General features: G+C 50.0%; 1 protein-coding gene across 5 annotated transcripts in view; it reads left to right on the plus strand.

The window, feature by feature from the left end:
• The window catches only part of ANKS6 (ankyrin repeat and sterile alpha motif domain containing 6), a 43,270-nt gene that overhangs the window by 5,049 nt on the left and 12,565 nt on the right, over positions 1–25,656 (plus strand). Inside the window, exons 2-14 of one of the 5 annotated variants that reach the window (XR_004277415.1) lie at positions 76–578; positions 3,068–3,112; positions 3,791–3,995; positions 4,975–5,081; positions 6,667–6,815; positions 7,870–8,068; positions 8,855–8,904; positions 11,870–12,079; positions 13,182–13,335; positions 14,128–14,297; positions 15,812–15,834; positions 20,176–20,310; positions 20,998–21,085. Coding sequence is in view for 4 of the 5 variants with exons in the window: in XM_032307427.1 (XP_032163318.1) it covers positions 76–578; positions 3,068–3,112; positions 3,791–3,995; positions 4,975–5,081; positions 6,667–6,815; positions 7,870–8,068; positions 8,855–8,904; positions 11,870–12,079; positions 13,182–13,335; positions 14,128–14,297; positions 20,995–21,181 (1,979 nt within the window). In the remaining variant the exon portion in view is untranslated. Of the gene's footprint in view, positions 1–75; positions 579–3,067; positions 3,113–3,790; positions 3,996–4,974; positions 5,082–6,666; positions 6,816–7,869; positions 8,069–8,854; positions 8,905–11,869; positions 12,080–13,181; positions 13,336–14,127; positions 14,298–15,811; positions 15,835–20,175; positions 20,311–20,994; positions 21,182–25,656 lie in introns of those variants that run through there. The other 4 variants (XM_032307429.1, XM_032307430.1, XM_032307427.1 and 1 more) reach the window with 4 other exon arrangements.

Raw genomic sequence — 25,656 nt, forward strand, 5'->3', positions numbered from 1 at the left:
CAGATGAGAATTACATAAGCTGTCTCCGTGTCAGTGCTCCATGTTAGCGTCACTAATTCTCTGTCTTCCTGGCAGATTTGGGCACGTGAGTGTGGCACATCTCCTTTTGGACCATGGGGCTGATGTCAACGCCCAGAACCGGCTAGGGGCCAGTGTGCTCACTGTGGCCTCTCGGGGTGGCCACCTGGGCGTGGTGAAGCTGCTTCTGGAAGCTGGTGCCTTTGTGGACCATCACAGCCCCTCCAGCGAGCAGCCGGGGGCAGGGGACAGCAGGGACGAGCTGTTGGACATCACAGCCCTGATGGCTGCCATCCAGCATGGGCACGAGGCCGTAGTGCGTCTGCTGATGGAGTGGGGTGCAGACCCCAACCGCGTGGCCCGAACTGTGGGCTGGAGCCCGCTGATGCTGTCGGCGCTCATTGGGAGGCTTGGCATGGCCCAGCAGCTGGTGGAGAAGGGGGCCAACCCTGACCACCTCAGCGTGCTGGAGAAGACGGCCTTCGAGGTTGCACTGGACCGCAAGCATAGGGATCTTGCAGACTACCTGGACCCACTGACCACGGTCAGGCCCAAGACAGGTCAGGCTGTGCTGCCACCAACCTGGACCCTAAATGTCGTTTAAATGACAAAAGCTGAGGCTTACCCAACCAGAGGGCATGTACAAATCAGAGTCTGGCCTACAGAACAGTGGGTCTTAAGTTGTGCTGTGCAAAAGAATCAGTTGGAGAGCCTATTATTTGTGGGTTCAAGGGCCACCTTCTGGAGTGATTTGGTATCTGTGGGAAGAGCCTGGAACCCCCATAGCAAGGACCCTTCTTTTCAACCAGACAGTTCTGATGCAGGAGGTTCTGGGATCTTTCTAGAATAGGGGTCAGCAGACTTTTTCTGGAAAGGACCAGATAGTAAATATTTTAGACTTTGCGGGCCAGCCTCTGTCAGAACCACTCAATTCTGTTAGAGAGAAAGCGGCCGTACATTATATGTCAATGAGTGGGTATGGCGTGTTCTAGTAAAACACTAATTACCAAAATAAGCTGGGAAATTAGATTTGGCCCAGGACTGTAGTTTACCAACCCCTGCTCTAGAACAATGTGCCCTCTGCCCATGGAGACCTTGGCCTCTGTAGGGGAGACAGGCAAGAAGCAGGAAATAAACATTAAGTATATAGTATGATAGGTGGGCAGTACCATGGTGGGGGTGGGAGATGGGCAAGGCTGAGGTTTGGGAGTGGTGGTGATTGGGGCGATGCAGGCTGCCCCTGGTGGGTGGCCTCCTGGAGCAGGTGAGATGGCAGCTGGCTTGCAGGAGCTGAGGGAGTGCTCCAAATAGGCTCTCAGGGAAGAGCCTTCAGGTAGGTCAGCAGCAAGGGCAAAAGTGTGTTCTTAGTGATAGATTGTTAAATAAATAACCATTAGCCTCTAGCTGTTTTTGTGAGATGCCAAGAAATTCGCCTGGAAGACACCCCCTGCCCCAGTTCTTTCCCTCCCGTGAGCTACAAGAAGGTACCTCCCAACCCCTGCTGGGGTTGTTCCTGGGCTCGGACAGGGTCCCCAGTCTTCTGTGCTGCAGATGGCAACACTGGCATCTGGAAGGAGGAGGGGACCCTCAGTGGCACAGCTCCCCCAGCCTCCTGGGGTCAGGCTAGAGGGTCAGTGATTGTTTTGTATGTTTTGTATCGGATGGTTGCTTAGCAACCAACACACAGGCCAGAGAACTCGCTTTTTCCTCCAAGGGTCTTGCCATGAGAAGGCTCCGCCCACAACAAATTAGACTTTTATACACTTAAAGGAATGTGACATATTTAAAACTGAGATGCAGAATCCTTTCTTAATAGTATTGCACTAGCAGAATTAGACACTTAGTCCCATGGTCCTGTCCGTACGTCTCTGTGAGAAGCTTGGAGTTACGGAATACCCTTTCTGGGGTGGGTGCCAGTCACTGGTCAAGAGAACAAAAATTGCTGTGTGGATTTCTGGAGCATTTCCCATTTCTATTCTTGATCTCTGAAATCACCACATCGTCCCCATGTTAACATGTTATCCCCCTGTTGTTGGTGAGGAGAGTGATCCTTCTGGAAACACACACTCACTTTCCAACACGCTCACTTCAAACTCGGTGGTCCCTGCACCAGGCGGCAGCTTCCTCCCAGCTGCTTGAGGGGGCTGGCCCGGCCCAGAGAGTTTGCCCGGAGCCACAGGTTCCCCTCGCAGCTCTCACACCCCTCACAGTTCCCCTTCCACGAACTCTGTCTCTGGAGTTCGTGGAATTGCCAGAAGTCTTGCATTCGGCCACCTACAGGGGTGCTGGTGCTGACGATGTCTGTTTTCTAACAGTAGCACAGTACCTACCAGCTCAGGCTCGGAGGAAGGTGACCGATGGGGAGGGGCCAGCATGAGGTGGGTACAACAAGGCCCAGGTTTGGGGATAGGCGTGGCCTCCCATACCAGCTGGGCTGCAAGGACCAAGGTAAAAACATCAGGGGGTCTGCAGGGGGCCGCATCTGCAAGGCTGTGCAGACTCAGAGTTGTTCAAATTGCTTCTTATTTGGGAAGGAAAACAAAAGTGAACATTGGGCTGTTCTGGTGGCCACATCCATGACCTCCCCCTATGCTCAGCTGCTTAGTGTCTCCATTCTCTCCTTTGGGATTATCACAGGGTTGTACCTTTAGTTTTTAGTAGAGAAGAATCGCTTTTTTTTTTTTTTAAATGTTTTTTCATAGGAATCCAGATTTTTCCAAGACCATGCTTTCCTATTACAGCTAAGAGACGACATCCCAAAGTTTGGAATACCCCAAAATGATTGCTTTATAGGTGTGGGATCAGGAAATGTTCTGCTTCTTCAGGTTTTGTTGGCCTGTTGACTACCCAAGTTCTGTCTTGGGAGAATCTACAGACACTCTCTAACTCTTCCAGAAAGGCTGCCGGGTTCATCTGTTACATGAGTCTCTGATCAGATTGCTTGGGAAACCAGATCACTTTTAAAGCTAGGCTGTATTGTTACATGTGGGTGACTTTTCTATTCTATTAAATCTTTTGTGGTTAACTTTAAAAATCTTTGTTTACCTAGATGAGGATAAAAGGCGGCCTGATATTTTCCATGCATTGAAAATGGGTAAGCACTTGAGAAAATCTTTTTGGAGATTTATGGGTATAGGGACATTCTCCCAACCTAGTATTTGTAATCCATTTCAAGGCCACCCAGAGTGTTTGAGAAAGAAACAGGCATTTTGTTATTTCCTGACTCGGTGGTTTCACACAGGGTGGTTCAGCCCCTGGAGACTGGTAGTCATTATGATGCTTTATACACAAATTCCAGACTGCTCTCCCAGCCCCGCACCCCCACCCCCCTGCCAAACCCTGTGGCTATGTTCTGGCTTTTCCCTACCTCTGAAATGCTTCACGGCCTACCTACCCACTCCCCTCTCATTGTGAAGAAGCCAGAACTCTCTCCTGTTGTAGACCCCACCTCCAGGAAGCCCTCCCTGATCCTCACTCCCCAGGGAGATCTGAGCTGTCTGCGACACATTGCCCTTCATGTTCCTTCATCTGTTCTCTTGGGATATCAATAACACTTCTCTCTTTTAGAAAAACTATTTTTGTTCTTGCCTCCGACCCTTACCAAGAGATTTGAGGATGGGGGCTCCCTCTTCTTCACCTTTGTTGCCCCTCTGATGCCCAGCACCCCAGTGCAGAGGCAGGCTGAGCACCTGTTTGTTACTGAAACCTGCTGGGTAAGTCATCCGGCAGCCCGCTGCCTGCAGACCACCAGATCTCCCTCTTCTGTTTGCAGGAAACTTCCAGCTGGTCAAAGAGATTGCAGATGAAGACCCCAACTATGTGAATCTGGTCAACGGGGATGGGGCCACCCCGCTGATGCTGGCAGCGGTCATGGGGCAGCTGCCTCTGGTGCAGCTGCTGGTGGAGAGGCATGCCGACGTTGACAAGCAGGACAGCGTGCATGGCTGGACGGCCCTCATGCAGGCCACTTACCACGGGTCAGTACCAGCTCTGCTCCCTCCGTGGAAGGCTTATGATACCCTGAGCTCAGATAGGTTTCTTGAAGGAGTTTTCTGGTCCCAAGAAACTACAGATGAACTCAAGGGCTGGGAAGACCTTGAGGCACACACACACAAAAATCAAAGTGGTACACGCTCATTCTATCCTGCGTTCCTATTCTGTGTCCTGATGCCCGTGACCTTATCACAGAATTCACCAGTGCCCATAAAAACTGTGCAGCAGGAACATTTTATGCAGGCAGATAAGTGGCTCTAGTAGATTTCAGTGGAACAGTGGTCGGTTGGTTTGGAGTGTTCACACTGCTGTCCTTAAGTTTGTGTCCCACTGGAATCCTTTCCATGAGCCATTCATACCGTTGGCTTCTCAGCAACTGGCAGTGAATCTTGTCCTCACCCTCTCCTTTTGAATAGGCACCGCCATTGACTGGTGCTTCTGAATCCCTTCACCTCCTGTTCTGCCTCTCCCAGGGAGGCTGGCCCAGAGACCAGGAGCTGCAGACCTTCTTATAGTGGCTCGGTGGTCTGATTCCAAATAACCGGCCCTTCCTTCCCTGTTTCAGGTGATCACAGCACTCTCCCGTGTCATCTCAAAGTAGTTTGTTTTACTGTTTGGTCAGCCTCGGGCTTCTGCATCAGACACCTTGGCCTATGTGGGGCTTCTACAGTGTGGGTGTCCTGATTTGGGGCAGGAGGAGTGGGGAATTTATGTGTGGGTGTGTTGGCCACGTAGTTTTCCTTTTGTTTGTGGAAGGAACACCTCGGCTTTGGTTTCCATCACATTCGCGTCTGATCAGCCCATGGTGTAGGGAAGGAGGAGTGTGAGACCCTTCGCAGCTTTCCGTGCCCTTCTTTTGGGCTCTGGGATAGGGCCTGTAGTTAATACCGTCAGCTTGCCCAGGAACAAAGCCAGGCTTTCGCTTTCAGTGCCTCTAACTCTGGCTTTTTCTTTCCTCCCTAGGAATAAGGAAATTGTCAAATATCTGCTAAACCAAGGGGCTGATGTCACTCTTCGTGCAAAAAACGGGTACACGGCCTTTGACCTAGTGATGCTGCTGAGTGATCCTGGTGGGTTGTTTCTGGAAAAGGGTTGTAAACCTGCACAGCCTTTCTCTGGCTAGGAATGGAGAGAGTCGTCTTTGTTTTCAGCCCTTGCTTACTCATGGGGGAAGTCACTCTTAAGCCCCAAGGGGCTCACCACGGGTCCTCAGACAAGTGGCTTCCTTCCTCAGTAAAGGCTGGGCTGGCACCAGGTAAACCTCTGGGCTTCTCTGGCACCGGCCTTCAGGGAGTCTCCTAGGAGGGAAGGCCAGCAAGACACGAATCTGCCTCAGTGGGCCACACAAGCCCCAGAATGGTACCAGGGCTTCGGAGCCAGAAACCCTGACTCTCAGGGAAACAGAAAGGCCCCTTTGACGAGGAGAAGCAGACATGAAGCCATGGCCCCCTGTGCTAAATTGTGTAGGTAGAGGCAGCTGGGTCAAGGGCACTCTGCTGGCAGTGTCGCCATCCATACTCCCATGTTTCTTGGTCCCCGCAGGCATCTGCTGCTCCCCTTGGGCCCTCCCCAACTGTGACAGGCCCTCCTCTCAGACCTGAGGCATCCAGTCAGGCAACTCAGGGATCAGAGTCTGTTTGTCTGTCCTGTCTCCTGTTGCCCTGGAGTTTCAGTCCAGGGAAGGAGAGAGGCTGGGAGGCCCTTCTGACCCACAGACTTAGAGCTGTGAGCCAGATCCCAGCCTGCTGGCCTTGGGAGAGGTCTTTACCGCCTGGGCTATGGGGTGGTGGGCCGGAGCACCCTACCTCATCACTGGCATTGCCCCCACCGCAGACCCCATGTGCCTACCTGGTTCCATTTCATCCTCACAGGGTGTGTGAGGGGAAGCAGAGCTGCATGTCCCCTTGTGGAGGGGAGGTGACCAGGGTCAAGAGAGATGGCTTGACTTAGCCGGCGAGTTGGGGTCCTCTGCCCAAGTCCAATAAGCTCGCTCCGCCTCATCAGAGACCCTCCCGGTGTGCCAAGAGTCTGTGTCCTCCGAACTCATCCCTTCATCACGCACCCTTTCCTCACACAAACTCGTGTCTCACTGTGTCTCTTCTCCCTTGGCCTCCGATCACTTCCCTACCCTCTCGCTAGTCGATTTTTTTTTCCTAGTGAGTTTTTTTAAACAAACTTTTTGCCTGAAATTTTCAAAGAAACACATGCTTATTATTGAACACTTGGAGAGAAAAAAAAAAGTTATCAAGAGGAAAACACTGTTAATAGTTTGTAGTGTTTTCTTGTCAATTTCACTTATTGCGTTGTTTTGTTTTGGTAACCCAGGTAATAATAACAAGACCCGACCTCTCTTAAGCACTTACCTTAGGCAGGAATTCCCTTGAATCCTCCACATGCCTTCCTGTGGTGCCTACTGGCAGCCCTTTCCAGAGACCCAGAGACTCACTCACCTGCTGTTGCACAGCCGGGGAGGGGCCGAGGCAGACCCGAAGCCCCCGCCATCGGCTGCAGAGTCTGTCCTCTTAAACCATGCTGCCCGTCGATCTTTCTGTGGGGAAATGAGTTCTGAGGCCAAGCGGGGTCTCCTTGAGCCCCCTCCCCTCCGTAGCCCAGCGGACGTATTTGCAGGTAAAGCGCTGCCTTTTGTGTCCATAGACACGGAACTTGTTCGACTGCTGGCATCTGTCTGCATGCAGGTGACTAAAGACAAAGGCCGGCCCAGCCACCCACCGCCTCTGCCGCACTCGAAGGCTCGACAGCCCTGGAGCGTCCCAGTGCTGCCCGATGACAAAGGCGGGCTTAAGGTTGGCCTTTTCCTGTCCTCCAGGGCTAGAGAGAGAGCAAGGCTGACAGGCTGCAGGATGCCTGCCGCTTCCTACTGACGCCGGGCTGGTTTCGGCTAGGGTGAGGGCGGCCCAGCAGGAGCAGGAAGTAAACTGGGGGTGAGCAGTGAGCATGGCAGATATGGGGGGGATCCAAATGCCTCTTCTCCCAGGCCATGTGTGTGCGGCGTCTGTGTCTGCACGTGGGATACTGCTGCTGGTGCTGTTCTCCGGTCTCCCCGCTGCCCATGGGCCTGCATCCGTGGCTTTCTGGAAATTCCAGAATGACCTCCAGTTGCTCATTGCTAACTGCAAGCCGAGTATTCTTCTTTGAATTTCTCGTGCTCCCCATCTTCTCTACTTGCCTGAAATCCACCTTCCTCTCCGCCATCCTGTCTGGGGTTCTGGCACCTCCATGATCTGCATGCTTGGCCCCCTGTGCCTGTGCATCGCTCACGCAAGCCCCAGGTCTTCCTCTTGCTGTCATTCGCAGAGGTCCCTGCAGCCCCGTCCTCGCTGCCGCCGCAGCCGCGCCCTCCTGGCCTCCCCTCCCGGTGTGTCCCAGGGTTATGGGACACCCTGGGGGGTGGTACCGGTCCCCCCCTCTCTCAGTGGGGGGACGTCAGTTGCTGGAGCAGGTGCCCCAGGCCTTGCAGTGGACACCTGACATCTCTCACTCACACAGGAATTGGGGGAGGAGGTTACACAGTGACTGATATTACCGTGTTTGGCATCACCTCTTGTCCATCTGTCTGTCCCCGACTCACTATAAGACTCCGAGCAAGTGGGCACCCCATCTGGGTCTCCAATTCTCGATCTGTGTGAGGTGGAGATTGGTGAGATGAGGGGTGGCAGATAGGGTCGCCCCTAAGAGCTGAGTCAGAAAGGATTTAGAAAGAGGGAGAGGGTGCGGTGGCTGTTTGGGAGAACTTGTCATGCGCCCGGGGAGCAGAGGGGAAGCCTGTGTAAAGTGTAGTCCCCACCCCCAGGCTGGGTGTTCCTGGAGCACGACCTCTGCTCTGCATTTCCTTGGCAGTCCTGGTGGAACCGAATGTCCAATCGGTTCCGGAAGCTCAAACTGACGCAGACCCTGCCCCGCGGGCTCTCCAGCAACCAGCCTTTGCCTTTCTGTGATGAGCCAGAGTCAGCACTGGACTCCACGATGCGGGCATCCCCCCAGGATAAGCTAAGTCGCCTGGGGCTTCAGGCTGTCGCCCCTACCATGAAAGAGAATGGTAAGAAAACACTGCATGTGCTGTAGAATTCTCAGAATGGTCAGACCCAAATTCTCTGCCTTTTGTCCTGTCTCCTGGGCTGATGTCAGAGGGGAGATGCTTATTGGGATGTGACACAGGAGCAGAGTGGCTGGTCTGGGGAAGGACTGAGAGGCAGGGACACCAGTGCAGTCAGCATGGTAGAGTGGGGATGGTGGTGGTGAGAGTCCCTTGCCTCGGTCCCACACACCCTGCTGAGGGACCAGAAGCCAGGCCCTGCCTGTCCCTTGCCTCTGATAGGTGCTTTCACCACCTGTCCAGGATGATTGGTCTCTAGCACTGGAAGGTTTTAAAATAGAATGAGTTACCTCGTGGGGGCTTGTGGGGTAGGTAATGGACTTCCCACCGCTGGAGATGTTCAACAGATTGGATGACTTTGCCAGGGGATCGAAGGAGAGTCCCACACTGATTGGACAGTTGATTACATCACATCCCTTCTACCAGACTCCCAGCCCCTAGACGAGCTCCTTCAGCAGCGCTGTTTGAGACAGACTATTGAGCTGGGTCCTCCACTGTCTGACCCGCGTGGCAGTGGTTTATGGAAAAGCTGAAAACATGCTTCAAGAGATACCTTTTAAATATTTTCCTTCTGTTCAGATATTGAATACCAATTATTATTAAATATTAAATCACTCAGGAGAGTTGGTTTTCCGGGATGAATGCTGACCTTGTCACTCTTCCTCATGCCGTGAACCCGTTTGGAGTTGGAGGGGGGATCATTTCAGGAAATTTCCATTTGTCTCTCAGGTCCTGGGAGCACGAGAGGAGACAAAGAAGATGTGTTATTGACCACCATGGTGAGTGTGGGGCTTTTCTAAAAGCATTTCAGGTCTCTACTAGTCATGAGTTGATTGATTTACGAGGCTGGATATAGACATGTGTCTGTCTTTGTGGTGGTCACAGATGGGGTTGATATCAAAACGTGTGACCCTGGTCACAGCTCTGGCACTGAGGGGGTGGGGAACAGATGCCAGCCAGAAGCCATGGGTAAGTCTGTGCTGGTGCTCAGTGGCCAGATGTCAGCCCTGATGGTGTTTGCAGGGAGGCAGCACTAAGGACAGGGCTTTGAACGGTAGGACTTGATGGGGGACATTGGACTCACTATTTTGGTTGTGGGGAGTCAGGTGTCACGGAGGAGGCTGTGCTTGCAGCCCGAGAGGCCTCTGTCTCTTCATCTGTGAACTAGAGATGGGTCAGGATTAGTTTGGGCTATGAGTACCAGAAAGTCCTCAAATGACAGTGGCATAGATGAGACAGCAGCTTATTTTTCTCAAGTGCAGCTCAGGACTGGTACGTTGACCCATGGAATTAGGGACATGCTTCCTTCTACCCATACTTGGCTTCTGTTACCTAGACGGCTGCCAGAGCTGTGGCCATTCGAGCCAGCAGGAGAGGTGAGGGGAGAGACAAGCGGCTGCGGGCACATACCACGTGTCTTTAAAGTTTCCTGGGAACCCGCATGCCACTTCTGCTTATGTCAGGTCGGCCAGCATGCAGTCACGTGGGAGTCGCTGCACAGGAGGCTGGGAAATGCAGTCTCTGTTCCAGGTGGCTGTGTCTCATCATAGTGTCAGGGGTGTCTACTGAGGAAGATGTGGAAGACGGGTACTGGGGGACGGCTGGCAGTCTCTGACTTAAGGGACGCTATTCCTCATGGTTGTTTGTTTGAATAAGTTTATCCCCAGGAAGTTCTTAGCATAGTGCCTGGCCCAGAAGGAGCTCACAGTTATCTGCTGTGTGACCTTGGACTTGTGACTTCCGCTCTCTGGACCTCATGTGCTTCTGTTTGAAATGAGACCCTCCTGGTTGGGGTTGAACTGAAGTCCATTTAGCTCTAGGACCCTAATCTGAAGGCTGACCAGGAGAGGGCAGTATCGGAGAGGAGAAGGGAGCAGAAGCTTCCCCAGTGAGGGCCTCAGCTGCCTCAGGGACCGGTGGCACCTGGAGCCCAGTGCAGAGGGATCTGCTCTTTCAGCCTTGTCCTGCTGTGCGATAGGTATGAATCCCTGTCTCTAGACCAGTTTACCAAGGTGGGCACTTGTGCTGCCGGACACTTGCTAATCTCATTAAACAACAGCAGTTACTTTTGTATGAGAAGGGCTGTTGCCAAGATTTGGGAAGATGCAGTTGAGTATAAAGAAGAAACATAAAATCACCTTTGATGATACACAGGATCATGACGACATTTTGTGCTTTGTATCTTTTGAGTATTTTTCTAGCTGTATTTTAGCCTCTACGAGTGTATCGCGTCCCTGTATGACAGCGGCAAATACGTCTCACAGCTCTTACTAAGGGCTGGCCACCATTAGGAGCACTTAACATATGTTTGCCCATTCAGCCTCCCCAGCACCCCTGGGAGGTCGGCACTGTTCTCTTCCCTATGCTGTGCTGAGCCTGACCTAACTAACAGTTCGTCTGACCGTCTGTCGCATGCCATTAAACACTCGTTAGCCACAGCACGTCAAGTAGCCGCATGATACGACGTTCGTCATGGGACTGTGCCTCACAGACCAGTGAGGGCTCACCTGTTGGACTTTGGGGTTTTAGTTGTTGTTTTCACAGATCTGATGAATATTCTTATGCCTCAGTTTCCCCTGCTTGCCTGACTGTTTCCTTGGGGGTAAACCTCTAGAAATAGGATTTCTGGGTCAGTGGTCAGTGGGCATTGTCATGCCTTCCAGAAAGTTTGCAACAATTTAGACTCTGACCTCAAGGAGTGAAAAATGCCTTTTGAGGGGTGAGCGCATTGCAGCCGGGTGCATCCCTAGTCCACTTCTAGTCCGACCCTCATTGCTGGCTGAGGTTACTGAGGTCCTGACGGGACAGCCCTGTTCACAGACTCTCAGAAGAGCTCGGGGAAGCCAGGGTGGGACCCAGGTTGCCCAGCCATCACCTGCCGTGGCGCTTCCCCATCCCACCTCCTAATGCCTGATGGAAGGCGCCGGCGTGCTGGGCTGCCCCTGGGCAGATGGAGGATGGCCAGGGAGCCCTGCTGAGTGGGCGTTTGCAGTCGTCCTAGTGGAGATGCACGCGTGCCCGGCTCCTGAGGCAGGTTTAGCTGTGGGATGCCCTTCCCTGCAAAGCGCCATCTGGCACCAAGTCCACTGTCTTTTCTTAATTAAAGTTAGTGTGGACTGTGTGAATGCTTTTCCTTGACAATCCACCAGTCATCATTGTGGGGATTTTATACTAACCCTAAATCACATTTTCAAAATATAAAATTACAGTTAAAAATGTCAGCAGTGGGAGGTGTGGCTGGAGTAGGAAGGGTGTGGTGGGATGGGGAAGGGAGTCTTTGCTGGGCTCACAGAGAGCCTGTCTGGGCCTCGTGGTCCCCCCTGCCGTGCCCTGCCCCTTCCTCCTGAGACCCCCAGCTCTCCCCTCCGTCCTGCCCCTCTGGCTGCTGGGCCCTGCTGCATTCTGCTCCCTGGACCTGCAGTGCCCTTTTCCCCAGCCCCTCAGGGGTCCCTGTCACAGCACACTCAGCATCCCTTGCCCCGCCCATCTCCCCATCCCCTCTGTCTCCATTCTAGCTGCTATCATGGACACAAAAGAGGCTGGGGACTGGAACAGAGTAAAGGAGGGTATTGCTCGGTTGCTGGGAGGCGAGCAGAGGGTACCGCCTGGGTTTCCGGCAGGTTGTGTGTTGGGAGGGGTGAGGGGGTAGATGCAGGTGCCATTCTCTGAGAAGCGGGAGAAACCTGGAGAGTTCCATGAAGAGCCCCACTGGGGCTTGTCTAACCCACAGCCTGTCTTTTTCAGCTTCGCAATGGAGCCCCCTTCCCCAGACTCCCGAGTGACAAGCTGAAGGCAGTCATCCCCCCTTTCTTACCCCCTTCCAGTTTTGAGCTGTGGAGCTCCGATCGGTCCCGGACATGTCACAGTGGGAAGGCAGAGCCCGTGAAGACTGTGCTGCCCCAGAGAGCTGGCAGGGGTGCCCCCGTGGGCGTGGCTGGTGGGAGCACCGATGCTGTAAGTCCCCTGGCTGTGATACTCACTCACTGCTCCCTGAAGTTGGGTTGTGCTGTGGGCAGAAGGGACCTCTGACCTGCTAATCCAGCAAGGTCGAAGGTTTTGTTTTCTTTTAAATGAGTGTTATCCTTTTGTCTCATGAATCCTACAACGGGATTAAAATATGGTGTGAAGGGAATGGAAGTTGGGGGGACCCCCTCTTTTCTGCCTTTTCTCTGGAGCCCCGGAGCTCCATAGAGCACAGCCTGAAGACCTGATCTAATCCAACCTTCCCTTTAGTAGATGAGGAGACTGAGACCTGGAGAGGGCAAGTAACCTGCCATAGCGCACCCAACTCTGTGGCCTGGGCCAGGAAGGGGAGTTAGGTTCTTGGTTTCAAACCAACTTCCACATGATGTCATTGTTCAGGTCGATGACCAGGAGCAAACACTAGGAGGCAACTATATGCACCGCTGGTATTTTCTTATACTTACAAGGAGTGTGACGTCTAGCTTTTTTGCCCACGGTGGCTTGTGACTCCGTGGGCCTTGGTGTGTCTCTGTAATGTCCTGAGGCAGTCCCTCTCCTGAGGAGATTATCCCTTGCATGTAGGTGCCACACCATAGAATCAGTAAATGGCAGACCAAGAGTGATGATTTAGGACCCTGCGCTGCCATTGTGTTGAGTGACTGAAAGAACTGAGAACCTCCATCTCTCTGTAAAATGGGGTGAGCCTTGCTCGCAGCTGCCTCCTGGGACTATTGCAACAGCAAGTCTCTAGCAGGAGAGTGAGAGCCTGGCCCCTGGAGGGAATGAGCAGGGCCAGCTAGCATCTAGTCTGTGCTGTGGGGGGAGGGGGTTGAGTGATGCTGAAAGTGGGGTGATTCGGGGACTGACACCACAGGGGCTCAGCCTGAGTTGGTGGTCTGGTTGTCAGCAGCTAGAGGTAAACTTGCCTCCCAGGGGATGCCTGGTGCGCTGAGCACTGGTTGGCAGAGGTGTGTTGGGCTCAGGCATCAGCTAGGGTGAGCCAGGGGACTCCGGGTCCCTCCCTGCTGTGATCGTGTGTGCCCAGAGGAGGGAGCAACAGACCCTAACCACAGCACCCACCTTATTCTTGCAGACTCCTGTCAGGCCTGTTAAATTTCCATCTCTCTCCAGAAGCCCCACCTCTCCCGCCAATTCTGGAAACTTCAACCACTCACCTCATTCCTCAGGTGGCTCCAGCGGGGTAGGGGGCTCGAGCAGGCATGGCGGGGAGCTGCATAACCGCTCAGGTGGGTACCAGGCAGGGCCACTCAGGGGAGGCAGGAGGGTCCCGTGGGGCTGCGGGTGTGGGCGGCCCCCCGTGCTTGCTCGGTGGATGGTCCCAGGAACAACTGCGCACACCCTGTCTTCCTCCCCGATGTGGCTCAAGGAGTCTCCAGTGAATTCACAGCATTGCCTTTTGCCCTCCAGAATGGCACTTTCATACATGCACGAATATTCACAGCCACACGCAGCACCTGGCTGCCACCTTCCCGACGTCGGTGGTCAGTGCTCTCTCAGATCCTCTCTAGCCCTGGGCATCATCCCCTTCCCCTTTCCTCTCATAATAATGCGAGCTTGCTAGTGGGTTTTGGGGCAACTGGGAGAGGGAACATCGTTGTCCACTCTGAGTATTGCGGTGAGGAAGTTTTTGACACAGCTCTGGAAAGTGGGGGGTCGGAGGGCACACACTAGCGCGGGGGCTGCCGTGAGCGGCTAGGCCGGGCATCTGTACCTGTGGGAGGCTGGCTTCAGCTGGCTGTGGCCCAGGGAAAGTGAGGACAAGCTGATCGTACCCACACTGCCTCCTTCAGCACCTCACCGTGAGGCCTTCAGAGCATGGTGGCCACCCCTGGGTCCTTGCCACCTTTGATTTTCATGCACAGTCCTCTTGGGGTCAACCCCAGCCTGCAGACACATGGGGTCAAGGGGGAGTCTGGGAAAGGCATTTCCAGCTCTGCAAGATCAGCTCTCGAAGTCCACCAGACCCCTGTTGCCGGGCCCTGGACCCCTGGCAGTCACGTCTGTTCCTCTTTCCTCAGGTGGCAGCATAGACAGTGTCCTGTCCCAAATCGCTGCCCAGAGGAAAAAAGCAGCCGGTTTATCGGAGCAAAAGCCCAGCCACCAGTCAAGTCCCGCTGGGCCAGCACCAGGGTCCAGCTCGTCTGAACTACCAGTCTCCCCCGCAGGTGGTGGCGGTCCCAGCAGCAAGGTGCGTGTTCTGCCTCTGTCTCCTCCTAGTACACTCATAGGTTCTGTCCTCACATGGCCCACGTGCTGGGGGGACACGGGCAGTGCCGCAGTCCTGGGACAGGACTCAAGACAGACCCCTGGCGGCCAGCTGCTCCCGGGCTTTCTGGGGAGGGCCGGATCATGCCTGCAATCTCTGGGGTCCCACCCTGTGCCCTCAGCCCTCTGCACATGGGCGTCTGCCTCCCACCTGATCTGCAGGGCCTCTCCAGGTGCCTCATTCAGCCTTACACTGTGTACACTGGGTCATAGCTTAGAGCCAAGAAGTGTAGAGGGTGTGATCAGGAGAAGACGCCTAGGGTCAGATCTCAGCCTCATGCTGGAGCATTTTGAGTGGGGCCCTGGCACTCAGCGAGGCTGCAGCAGCTGTAACTGCTCACATGACCAGAGGGAGTAGTTGTGCTCCCACCATATTCCTCTACTGGGCACCGGTCTGGGGTGGCTGCTTTTGTGCCTAGAGCTGCTAGCAGTAGGGGTGCGGCAGTGAACCGAGTGGGGGACTGCTTTCAGACTGTCACTGCGGACTCTGGCGGTGAGGAGGGGGATGCTGTGGGGGCACAGATGGGGGCCACTCCCCAGGCTTGAGGGCAGCAGTGACACCTACAGAGGGTCTGAAGGATGAGGAGCCACATGAAGGGGACAGGGGTGGGGCAGGGCGAGACTGCTCCAGGGTGAAGCCTTCCAGAGGGGAAGAACTAAAGCAAGGTTGGAAGACAGGACGAGTTGGAGCCTCACCTCTCTGCACCATTCCCCCATGGATGCAGCCCAAGAGCGCTCAACACATTGTTAGTCTCTGTATGGAGTTTGCAAAGGACAGGAAACCGCAAATGTCTCTCTAGAGTGGGAAGTTTTTTAGTATCATTAGAATCTGTCCGCTCCACCTGAGTTGGTTAGTGGCGTGAGCCAACTCCCCACCCAAGTGTGGGTTCCTGGTGGTTGAGTATAAATTGGCTCCTCTACCAGGTGGCCCGCCAGGTGCCCCCCTCCAGTGGTTCAGTGTAGCCCATTTTATCCTCTGAGAGGACCCCACGTCCAAGCACTGTCCCGCTCTTCATATGTTTTAGACGTCTTGAGCTTTTCCTGAGAAAAGTTGGATCACCTGAAAGCCTCACCCCTGGGCCCTTGCCCAGAAGTGCCTCCAGAGATGCTGTTCTAACGGATGTATGAGAAATAGTCTTCATTTTCTGCCCTCCACTGTTGGCTATATAACTTTTGGTTTTTCAAGGTCCCTTTTGCAATCAGACTTATATAATTAGGTTCCCTTTATAATATAGTTCCAGAAAAAGTTTCTCCCTACGAATTAGCATATTTTCCATTATATTGAAAAATTGTATGTGTGATAGGGGTCTGTGTAATTAATCCCCTTTAGAATTCTGCTCTAGAAAAATGTCTCTACTGATCCTGTCGTATATTTTCTTCCTTCAGATAAAAAGAATTATATAATTATTATAGTTCTCATTTTGTCTTTGCTGCTAGGAAACTCAGAGCTACTAACCAAAGTAAGTCTTCTAGTCTGGCTTTTGATATAAATTTCCTCTTCTCTGTTGTTTAAATTTTTCTGTTTCTATTTGGATGATCTTATGATGTGTTAGATAATTGTTAGCTTCCTTTCCTTTAACTGGTGTTCAAAATAGGTAGGCATCTAAATTATAAGTTAACTCTTGTCTCACTTGGCAGCATCTATTATGCAATCTATATACAAGTATATTCTGATCAAAGGAGATTGTATGAAAAGATGCATTTAGGAAACAAATGGGGAAAGCTATCTAGTTCTGTGATCGCCTGATACTCCTAGCAATATGCTTGGGGAACTGTCTAAAAATTCAGGTTTTGGGGCTCCACCCAGCATCTCTGAATGACTCTTCAAGACAGGGTCTGAAGACTCTGATTTCCCCCCAGAGTACTGCAGCCAGCCCAACCCAGGGCTCCTAGAAACCACTGCCCTAAATCAAAGGACACAAGGAGTGGTCTTTCTGTCAAAAGCTCCAAGCAGCAAAATGGAGACATGAAGTACTTGTCAAAGACTCCCTAGGAAGGATTAGAAATCAGTATTCAAAATAGGAGCCTCCTGAAACTGATTTTTGAACTTGGCTGAAGACAAGCACCACCATAATGGTGGAATATTCTCAAGGCATGGCTTCTGGCATCTTCACGAATCAGCCTGAAGTGAACCTGAGGAGACACAGAATCGGGGAAGTCAGAGCGTGCATCAGTGCTCCCCAGACCTCTGGGAGCCCAAAGTCCCACTGAGTATGTTGCCTCTCCGTTCCTACCCTAAAGCTTAATGGTTTAAAACAAAAAGCATTTCTTTAGCTCATGAACCTGTGGGTCAGTATTTCAGTGTGAACTTAGCTATCTGGTCTGGGGGTATCACTTATACATTTGGCTTTTGGGAGGGTGATCAGGATAACTGAGCTTTGTGTGCCCACAGCAAACTTAGATATGTTCTCATGACAACAGCCAAAGGCAGGAGTTGAAAACCAATCAGGTTGTTTAAGCAAGTCAGCATGCCCACTACAGGAGAACTCACAGGGTTACATAGGAGGAGTTGAGATGACACTATTAACACAATCAGTCTGCTATACTGACTGGGAATATAGGGAAGTTCAGATATTTCAGACATCCCAAATAAGTGTATTTGTCTGTTTCCCACCCCTACCCCCACCAAATGATGCTGCCCAGAAGGTCCAGAGTATCATTTCTCTTTGCTTTGACTGGGATAGATCTGTTTAGTTGGGATATACTAATTATCTCCTGCCTTATCAGAAGCTGTACTTGAATGTCCTTCTTTATAAAAAAGCAGAATTTATTAACAATATAGGCAACTAAATGACAAAATCTTTCAAAATCTAAGAGAAGGATTCTTGTTCCACTCTGGGATGTAGTCATAAGGAGCAGTAAAGGCTTAGCAGGAGAGTCAAGATGTCTAACTTTACCAAAAAGTACAAGGAGTACAAAAAGGCATGAAAAACTGCACTCCCAAGAAACACAGCAGTCATCAGAATCTGACTCAGATATGACACAGGTGTTGGAATTACCTGGCAGTGAATTTTAAAAAACTACAGTTGTTAAAGGCTCTAATGGAAAATTTGAGCATAGAAGATCATCCAGCTATTTCAGCAGATAGATAGAAGTTCTAAGAAAGAATCAAGTGAAAACTCTAGAAATAGAAAACAGGTAGCAGGGATAGGCAGGCCTTTGATGGGCTCTTCAGTATGCTTGACACCACCAAAGAAAGAGTCAATGAAGTGGAAGACAGGGTAAAAGAAATCACCCAAACTGAAACACAAAGAAAAAAAGAAGTTAAAAAACAAGAACAAGAACAATAAAAAAGTTATGGGATAATATCAACTATTTTCACATACAAGTAATAAGAATCCCTAAAGACAAAGAGAGAAAGAGAATGGTAGGATAGAAAGAATATCTTAAAATAGTGCCTGAAAATTTCCCCAAATTAATGATAAATGCCAAATCACAGATCCAGGAAGTTCGGAAAACACTATAGGATTAAGATAAAAAAGAAGATGCCTCACCGTATCCTACTTAAACTACTGAATAAATAACTCTTAAAACTCAACAGTAAGAGGGGCACCTGGATGGCTCAGTCTGTTATGTGTCAACTCAGGTCTTGATCTCAGGATCATGAGTTCAAGCCCGCGTTGGGCTCCACACTAGCCATGTAACCTACTTTAGAAAAAAATTTTTTTAGCTCAACAATAAAACAACCAACAAATTATAAAAAAATACACAAAATGGATACTTCATCAAAAATAAACAAATAGTAAACAAACATATGGGAAAATGTTGAACATTAGCTATTGGGGAGAATGCAAATTAAAACCACAGCAACATAGCACTATACACCTATTAGGCTGGCTAAAATTAAAAATAAAAATATAAAGATATAAGTGTTGGTGAGCATATGGACCCACTGGAACTCAGATGGCAGTAGGAATGCAAAACAGCACAGCCACCTTGAAAATGTTTGGCGGTTTCTTATAAAACTAAATATGCACTTAACATACGAACTGGCTCTCTCCCTCCTAGGTATTAACCCAAATGCATTTTCAAAAACTGTTCATGCCAAAATCTGTTTGTGAATGTTTCTAGCAGTTTTCTCCATAATAGGCCAAACTGGAGACATGTCGTCAACAGGTAAGTGGATAAATTAACTGTGGTATGTCCATGCAATGGGACACCGCTCAGCAGTAGAAAGGAACACACTGTCAACACATGCAGTAACTTGAGTAAATCTTCAAGGCAGTGTGCTGCACCAGCCCCCAAAAATCTGCATATTGTATAATTCCACTTATGTAATGTTTTAGAAAGACAAAGCCTTAGAGATGGAACCCTAGGGATCCTTTATTTCTGTGGGTTGGGGTGAGGGGCAGGTTGACTAGAAAAGGACAGGACAAGAGATTTTTGGAGGTGATGGAACTGTTCTTCTGTGGTACACAACTCGGCATTTCTCAAAACCCAGAGAATTGTACACAGCTGAATTATTTCTTCTATATGCAAATTTTAAAAAACAGTATGAACCAGGAACCAAAGATGGAATGCAGACCATGACAAGAGATGTAACTGTATTACAAATGACTGACATAACCACACTTTGGGAGGTAGGGTTGGGGGGAAACTGTCGAGTAGATATGATAAGGCCAAATAAAGACAAATAACTATACACTGCACTCTAGTTGATAAATATTTTTCTTGTAGGGGTATGGTTTAAATTCTGAAGCCACTTTACACGTACTTTTTGTATACATATTCACTTTATAGTAGGGTTGATCAAATAGGTAAATATAATGAGTCCCCTTTTTAACTGTCAGAGATCAAATTGAAGGGGAAATGCTACAACAAACCTCATGGTTGTTGGACTGTTGTCAGAGGTGTCAGTATGAATCAGCATGAATGCGTGTCTATAAATATGTGTGTGTATATATATGTATACAGATTGATACAGGAATAAGTGTGGATATGTGTATACATGGCTCAGTGTACTTTATTTCCTTGCTCTGTCTGCTGAGAGGACCTACCAGCAGTGACATCCCAGTAGCCACGACCAACCTAGTACCCAGATTTTGGTTTCTAAATACCACTCTCTAAGGAAAGGGATCACGGCCTTGGAGAAGTGGTTTATTTCAGTGCTGAGTCAATAAAAATATAAGATGAGCCTAAAGCATTTTATGGTGTCAGAAATTAAGGGGATGCCCTTAAAAAGAAAGAATTTTTAAAAGGTGGGCATATTGAAAGGACATAGGAGCCAACCTGAAAGATCTCAGTGGCCAAAACTGGAACACTTTGAATCACCATAAAATAAATAGCAATAGTTACTAGATTATAGCCCAGAGAATAACATTAATATCCATGAGCCCATACCAGTAAGAAATAAATAACTGAATAAATGGGAAAATGAGCAACTCTTTCTTACAAAATTCCAAATAATAAATGTGAAAGGTAAAGGAAATAGCAGATCTCATATCATTAGAATATCACGGTAGTAATCGCTGCAGGTAAGAGCTACTGAAAAATGCTAACATTACTGGGAGCAACAAGGTATTTAGCTCAATATCTACCCTCCTTCCCCCAAATATTTGTTAATTTTAAAGGGAAAAGTTAGCAACTTCATGGAGAAACCGGACAGACACCACCTTAACTAAGTGATGAAGGTCAACATTATCAGTAATAAGAAATGGGTACTTTGAGACTCCTGGTGTGATGCAGTAAGAATGGCTCATTACCTCTGGGGTCATTAGCCCCCAAATCTATAAGCAAATCTAATTATGAGAAAATAGCCCCAAACCAAGGGATACTCTACAAACTCTTCAACTCTTCGGCAGTGTCAAGGTCATGAAAAACAAGGAAAGACTGAGCTGTCACAGATTGGAGGACATCAAACAGATGTGAAAAGTCAGTGCAACTTGGGATCCTGGACCAGAATCAGGACATTAAGTGGAACCACCAGTGAAATCCGGGTGAAGTCCATCAATTAGCTAATAGTATTGCGTGACTGTTAATTTCATCATTTTGATGATGTGCTCTAGTTACGGAAGCTGTTAACATCAGGGGAGCTGGCTGATGGGTACACAGGGATGCTCCGTTCTATCTTTTAACTCTTCTATAAGTCTAAAATTATTTAAAAATAAAAAGGTATTTTTTTAAAAGCTAAATGACCCACATACAAAGAAGGGGAAAGTGATGCATTCTTTGGTGGAAGGTTGGCAGTGACTGGGTGAGATGAAGGGACATCAGGAGCAGAAAGGGACTTCGTGTAGTGATAAGCCACACATCTGTCTAGAGCTGCGTTGGCTGGGAAGGAAAAGGACTTGGCCAAGGACTCGATCCTGGTAGCGTACAGGCAGGACTAGCACACGGGCAGGACTAGCACACAGGATCCAGGCTCCTCAGGGGCCTCTTGGTCCCTCCTACTCCCCCCCCCAACCCCGCCTTTCTGCCCCAGGGGAGGATTTTCCCACGACTGTTCTGACAATACTGTTTCTGCTTTGCCTGTGTTTTGAAGTGGATTTCATAGTTAGATTGGTTAGATCCTGGTTGGATTCCTTGCTGAGTCAGACAGCACCCGTGCTCCCTGCCGGGTGTCTGTTTTCATCACTCCACCCTCCAGGTGACGGCTTACATATCGGTCTTATTCTTTTCAGCAGAAGCTGGAGACGAGCAAAAGGCCTCCGTCTGGAACTTCCACTCCCTCCAAGAGCACCTCGCCTACGCTCACGCCCTCCCCTTCACCCAAAGGGCACACGGCCGAGTCCTCAGTGTCCTCCTCCTCTTCCCATCGGCAGTCCAAGAGCAGTGGGGGCTCCAGCAGTGGCACCATCACAGATGAGGGTGAGTCCGCCAAGGTCCTAAAATGCCGCCCTTTCCTCTTTTTGCCACTGGGACCTGCAGGTGCTCTTGATGCGATAGCCATCCTAAGTCGGGCCTTGAAAATTTCCAACAAAAATTCCTATCCCCTTTCTTCCCTGATCCCACCTTGTATTTTTATCTTTCCTGGTATGGTAAGCTCCCTCAGCTAGTGCTTCAGTGTAGGTGAGTTTTGTGGACATACCCAAACACACACTTGTAGACATGCTTCTCCAATACCACTTATGGACCTTGCCCTGAACCTTGTGCAAATCGGAATTCTGTCATCTTCAAGTAATGCAGTGTCCGCTCAAACCGGTTTAAGTAAAATCGGTTGGCTCATCAAGCAGAAGTGTCCAGGGTATGCTTCAGGCATGTGCTGATCCAGGTATCTTGGGCATGTTTTTCTCTATATCTCAGGTAGGCTCTCTCATCTCAGTGGTGGCCAAGTTGTCCCTTAGGAACTTCAAGCTTACTCATTTTCCCTGCTAACTTGGCCACACCAGCAGAAAGCATGCTAACTTCTGAGCAGGTCCAGCAAAATCCTGGGGTGAATGTCACTGGCCTGCCTTGGCTCTTTTTACAGTGACGGGTCATTTGTCCATCCTTGACCGTGTGTCTGTGCCAGTGGAATGTGCTCATTGGTCAGGCGCAGGTCTCTTGTCTGTCTCTGTAGCTGGGGTCAGGGTCTGCCCTGCAGACTCGGAGAGAAGTGGCTCCTCAAAGGAGAGTCACAGTGCCATTTTCAGAAGGAGGAGGGCATGGATGGTGGGCAAGCAGAGGCAGTAGCTGTCCCCTGCAAACAGGACAACTTTAGAACTTGGGCACATGATGTACGCCCCCTCCTGTGGGGATAATGCAGAAAGGATGATGGAGTGGAGGCCCAGCTGCAAGGCCCCAGATAAAGATAGGAAGAGAAAAAAGACAAAGGGAGATGAAGAATCCTGTCCTTTAAACTGCCTTCTGGTGGTTTCTGGGATGAGGGGGTCGAGGTGGGAGGGAGGGGAGTGGAGCTTTGGTGAGAGATGGAGTGCAGGCCGGGGCAGATCAAGTAGTGTGTTGGAGAAGGTAGAGAAGTCTCAGGTGTTGGAGGGCCTCCCGCTCACACGAGGGCACCTGGATATGGGGAGGACGGGGCTGAGCGTGCTCTGCCCAGCAGGTGATAAGCTGAAACCAGCCACACTGGCTGTGGTCTGGACCAAGCTAATTAATGCATGCTGCTGTTGGCATCCTCTTTGTTTGGGGGCTGCTTTTATTGTTGTGTGATCTCTAATGCCTTCATTTGTAACCACTTCAGAGTCACTAGCAACCCCATTCCTCCCCAGCTGTGTTTTCTACATGGAGGGTTGGGTTCTCCACTCATGAATTCTCCAACCTTGGAGGCTTTTAGGAATTCTAACTCCTAGAGGTTCGGTTAGGTACTCATACCCCACCTTTCTGCAAAACATTGTTGAGACCGTGGATATCTGAATGCACTGCCCATGCCTATTCTTTTCCCTCTCCCTCTTCATTTTAAAAGGTTTGCAAAGCCCTAGTCATAATAGAAACAAAAGAGGACCTGATAGCAGTTTCTTTTTAGATTAATTTCTCTGGTGTAGAAAGCCTGGTTTTCCCTTCCAGAGTTCCTGTGTCCTGAGGCAGCAGGACCTTTGTCCTGTGGCCATGAGATTGTCACAGGACAGAGTGGCAACCCAGCCCCCAGACATTTGTGTGGGAAATGTAGCCCTAGTTACAGACTACACGCAAGCCTTTGTCCTGCCCCATCTTTCCACCAGCTGCCCTCTCGAGACTCCCTCTCTGGGGAGGGGAGAAGCTTGGGCACTGGGTGACGTCACCTGTCTGGGTGTTAGGATGGCTCACAGTCTGGCTGGGGATTTGGGTGCAGGCGACAGAAGAGCAGTACAGGATTGTGACACAGATGGGAGCCAATCTGGGTTAGCGGCAGAGCACGGGATAGCCTGGCTTCACGGAAGAGCAGGCCTTCAGGCCAGAGGGCTGAGGAGAGGCGGGGCAGTTGCGGACCAGAGTCAGTCATCGAATTTATAGGAAATGTACAAGCCAGTGATTAAACACAGCTATTAAAAGTCAAATTACAACAAAGCAACAATACCTGTGTGTGTGTGTGTATTATATATAATACCTGTATAATAAAAATATATGTATATATATTATATAAAGAAAAAAACATAATATATAGATATGTAAATCTATATAAAAACACATATGAAAGAAGCCCCAAAAAGTCAAATTACATGTATTTACATAATTACACTAATTAAATTAAAAATACCTGGTATTTGAAACAAAATATATTATTAACTTTAATTTTACGAACGTCTGTGCTCTTTATGCAGTAGAAAATGCTATATAACGAGACGCCACTCTGCACATCCCCTTCCCAGTTCCACTTTCAGGAACACGGGTTATGCTGGTGGCTTGAAATCAGCCAGCAGGGGGCATTGACTCCATGATGTCAGCAAACAGCCACACCAGTCAGGGTTTGGTTTGCTGTGTCCTAGAGCCTCTGACATCATCTAGACAATGTTGGAGAAAGTTAAATGTGTGACTTGCACAAAAAATTGAGAAAACAGTCTTTCAGGATTTTAAAACCATTACCTCACAGAGTGGACTTGCTCCCATGAAGGTCCTATATGCATCCTCATTGTTCTGTCTCATCTTCCATGTTCCTGTAAATGAAACAGTCCTGCAACATCTGTGTTGGGACTGTAGTGCTTGGCTCTGGACTAAGAGGAGGGCAAAAATCAGTGCGAGCATTCAGTGAGGTGCCTGAGATGCTGCAAGCATTGGCGATACAGAATTTGTAAGAACCAATGTTGTATGGCGTATTACTGTAACGTAAATTGGGTGCTATATGTCCCTTACATGTGTCCCTCAGTAAAATCTGCAATAAACTTACATGGCTACCTCCGTACACACATGCATTTCCCTCAGGGAGCCAGCTGTTAGCCACCTAAGCAGCACACTACTATGGGGAAAGGCTGCGTCTGTGGAGGGAACAGCAGAAGCAAAGTGTTGGTGTCATGAAACTGTCAGTGGCTTCTGTACGGGCTGGGACTTGCTTCCTCTCGTCCATCCTAGCTCAGTGGCACTCTCCTGTGAAGCCTTTTCCAGTCCTTCAGGCTGGTCAGCGGCTCCCCCGTCCCCAGATCCCCTTATTGATATCCCTTGTCACAGCACTTGTCACCAGTGAGAGACATGGTGGAAGGGCTGGGGTGTGCAGTGCAGGCCAGAGAGCTGGACCACTCAGTGTGAATTCCTGCTTTGCCATGGACCAGCAGTATGATCTCATCCAAGACATGGTAGCCCACCTTTTGACACCTTATTTCCTCATCTGTAAATGGGGACGATGATGGGATGGCACTTGTGCGGTTGTTGTAAAGAGCAAATGGGTTATCCGTGTGCAAAGTAGAGTGCCTGATGGTGCATCATCCTCTTCATTTTATCTCCCCAGCCACACTGATCTCCTTCACAGCACAGACCTTTCCATCCTTGGACTCCCAGCATGTAGTAGGCATGTTGGTAGCTGCTGTAGAATGAATGAGTTAAAAAATGAACTCAGGCCTCCTAGCCTCCTGTCCACTCTTCTGTGAATTGCACCCATGGCCCCAGGACCTTTGCACTTGCTCTTCCTGCTGCCTGAATACTGCCTGCTGATCTTTTCCTTGGTGTTACACAGTTAACTCCTTCATTTACTGCTCAAATGGTACCTTATAAAGGAACACTTCGCTAACCACACTCTATAATAAACAACGTTCTCCCATTCTGTCATCTACCCCTACCCTGCTTCATTCGTCCTCATCGCCTTTGGCCTGGCAGCCTGCTTACCTGTTTTGGTCTCTGTTGAGTCCCTAGAGCCTAGTCTAGTAAATCACCATCAAATGGGTGAATGAATATTTTCTCAAGCCACCCCCCGCCCCCCACCGATGCTATTTTTGTCTCCTTTCTTCACCCTCCCTGCTCTGAAATCTTACTATCCAAAATTTTCTGTTTTCCCCTGCTCTGTGGCCTTCTGGCATCTCTTCCACTCAGATGTATCCATCCTTCCTTCGGGGAGCCCACAGCCTCCTCACACTGAGCCAAACTCCAGTTCTGGTCTGAAGCCACCTGCTTGTTCTCTTAAGTTTCTCCTCCGCCTCGCTGACAACTTGCTGGCATTAGCGTTTGCTGCAGGTGCGGCTACCAGCAGTCAAGAAATCATAATTAAAAGCTGTTCTTGGACAGAAAGTGGAGTTTTAGTCCCAGCAGCTAGAACCCCAAGAGCGTGGAGATGGCAGCCGTTGGAGGGTCACCTGGCCCCCTCCCACTTTGGGTTTGGGGTTGGGGAGATGCCAGGGGCGTGCCCTGAGGGGGAGGCGTGGCTGACAAGTGGCTTGGACCCGCCCCCAGCTGCATCCCTACAAGCTGAGCTTTGATCTGCTTTCCGTGTTGGGAGTTTCTTG

This window comes from Mustela erminea, chromosome 12 (assembly GCF_009829155.1).
Source record: "Mustela erminea isolate mMusErm1 chromosome 12, mMusErm1.Pri, whole genome shotgun sequence".
Classification (NCBI taxonomy): domain Eukaryota; kingdom Metazoa; phylum Chordata; class Mammalia; order Carnivora; family Mustelidae; genus Mustela; species Mustela erminea.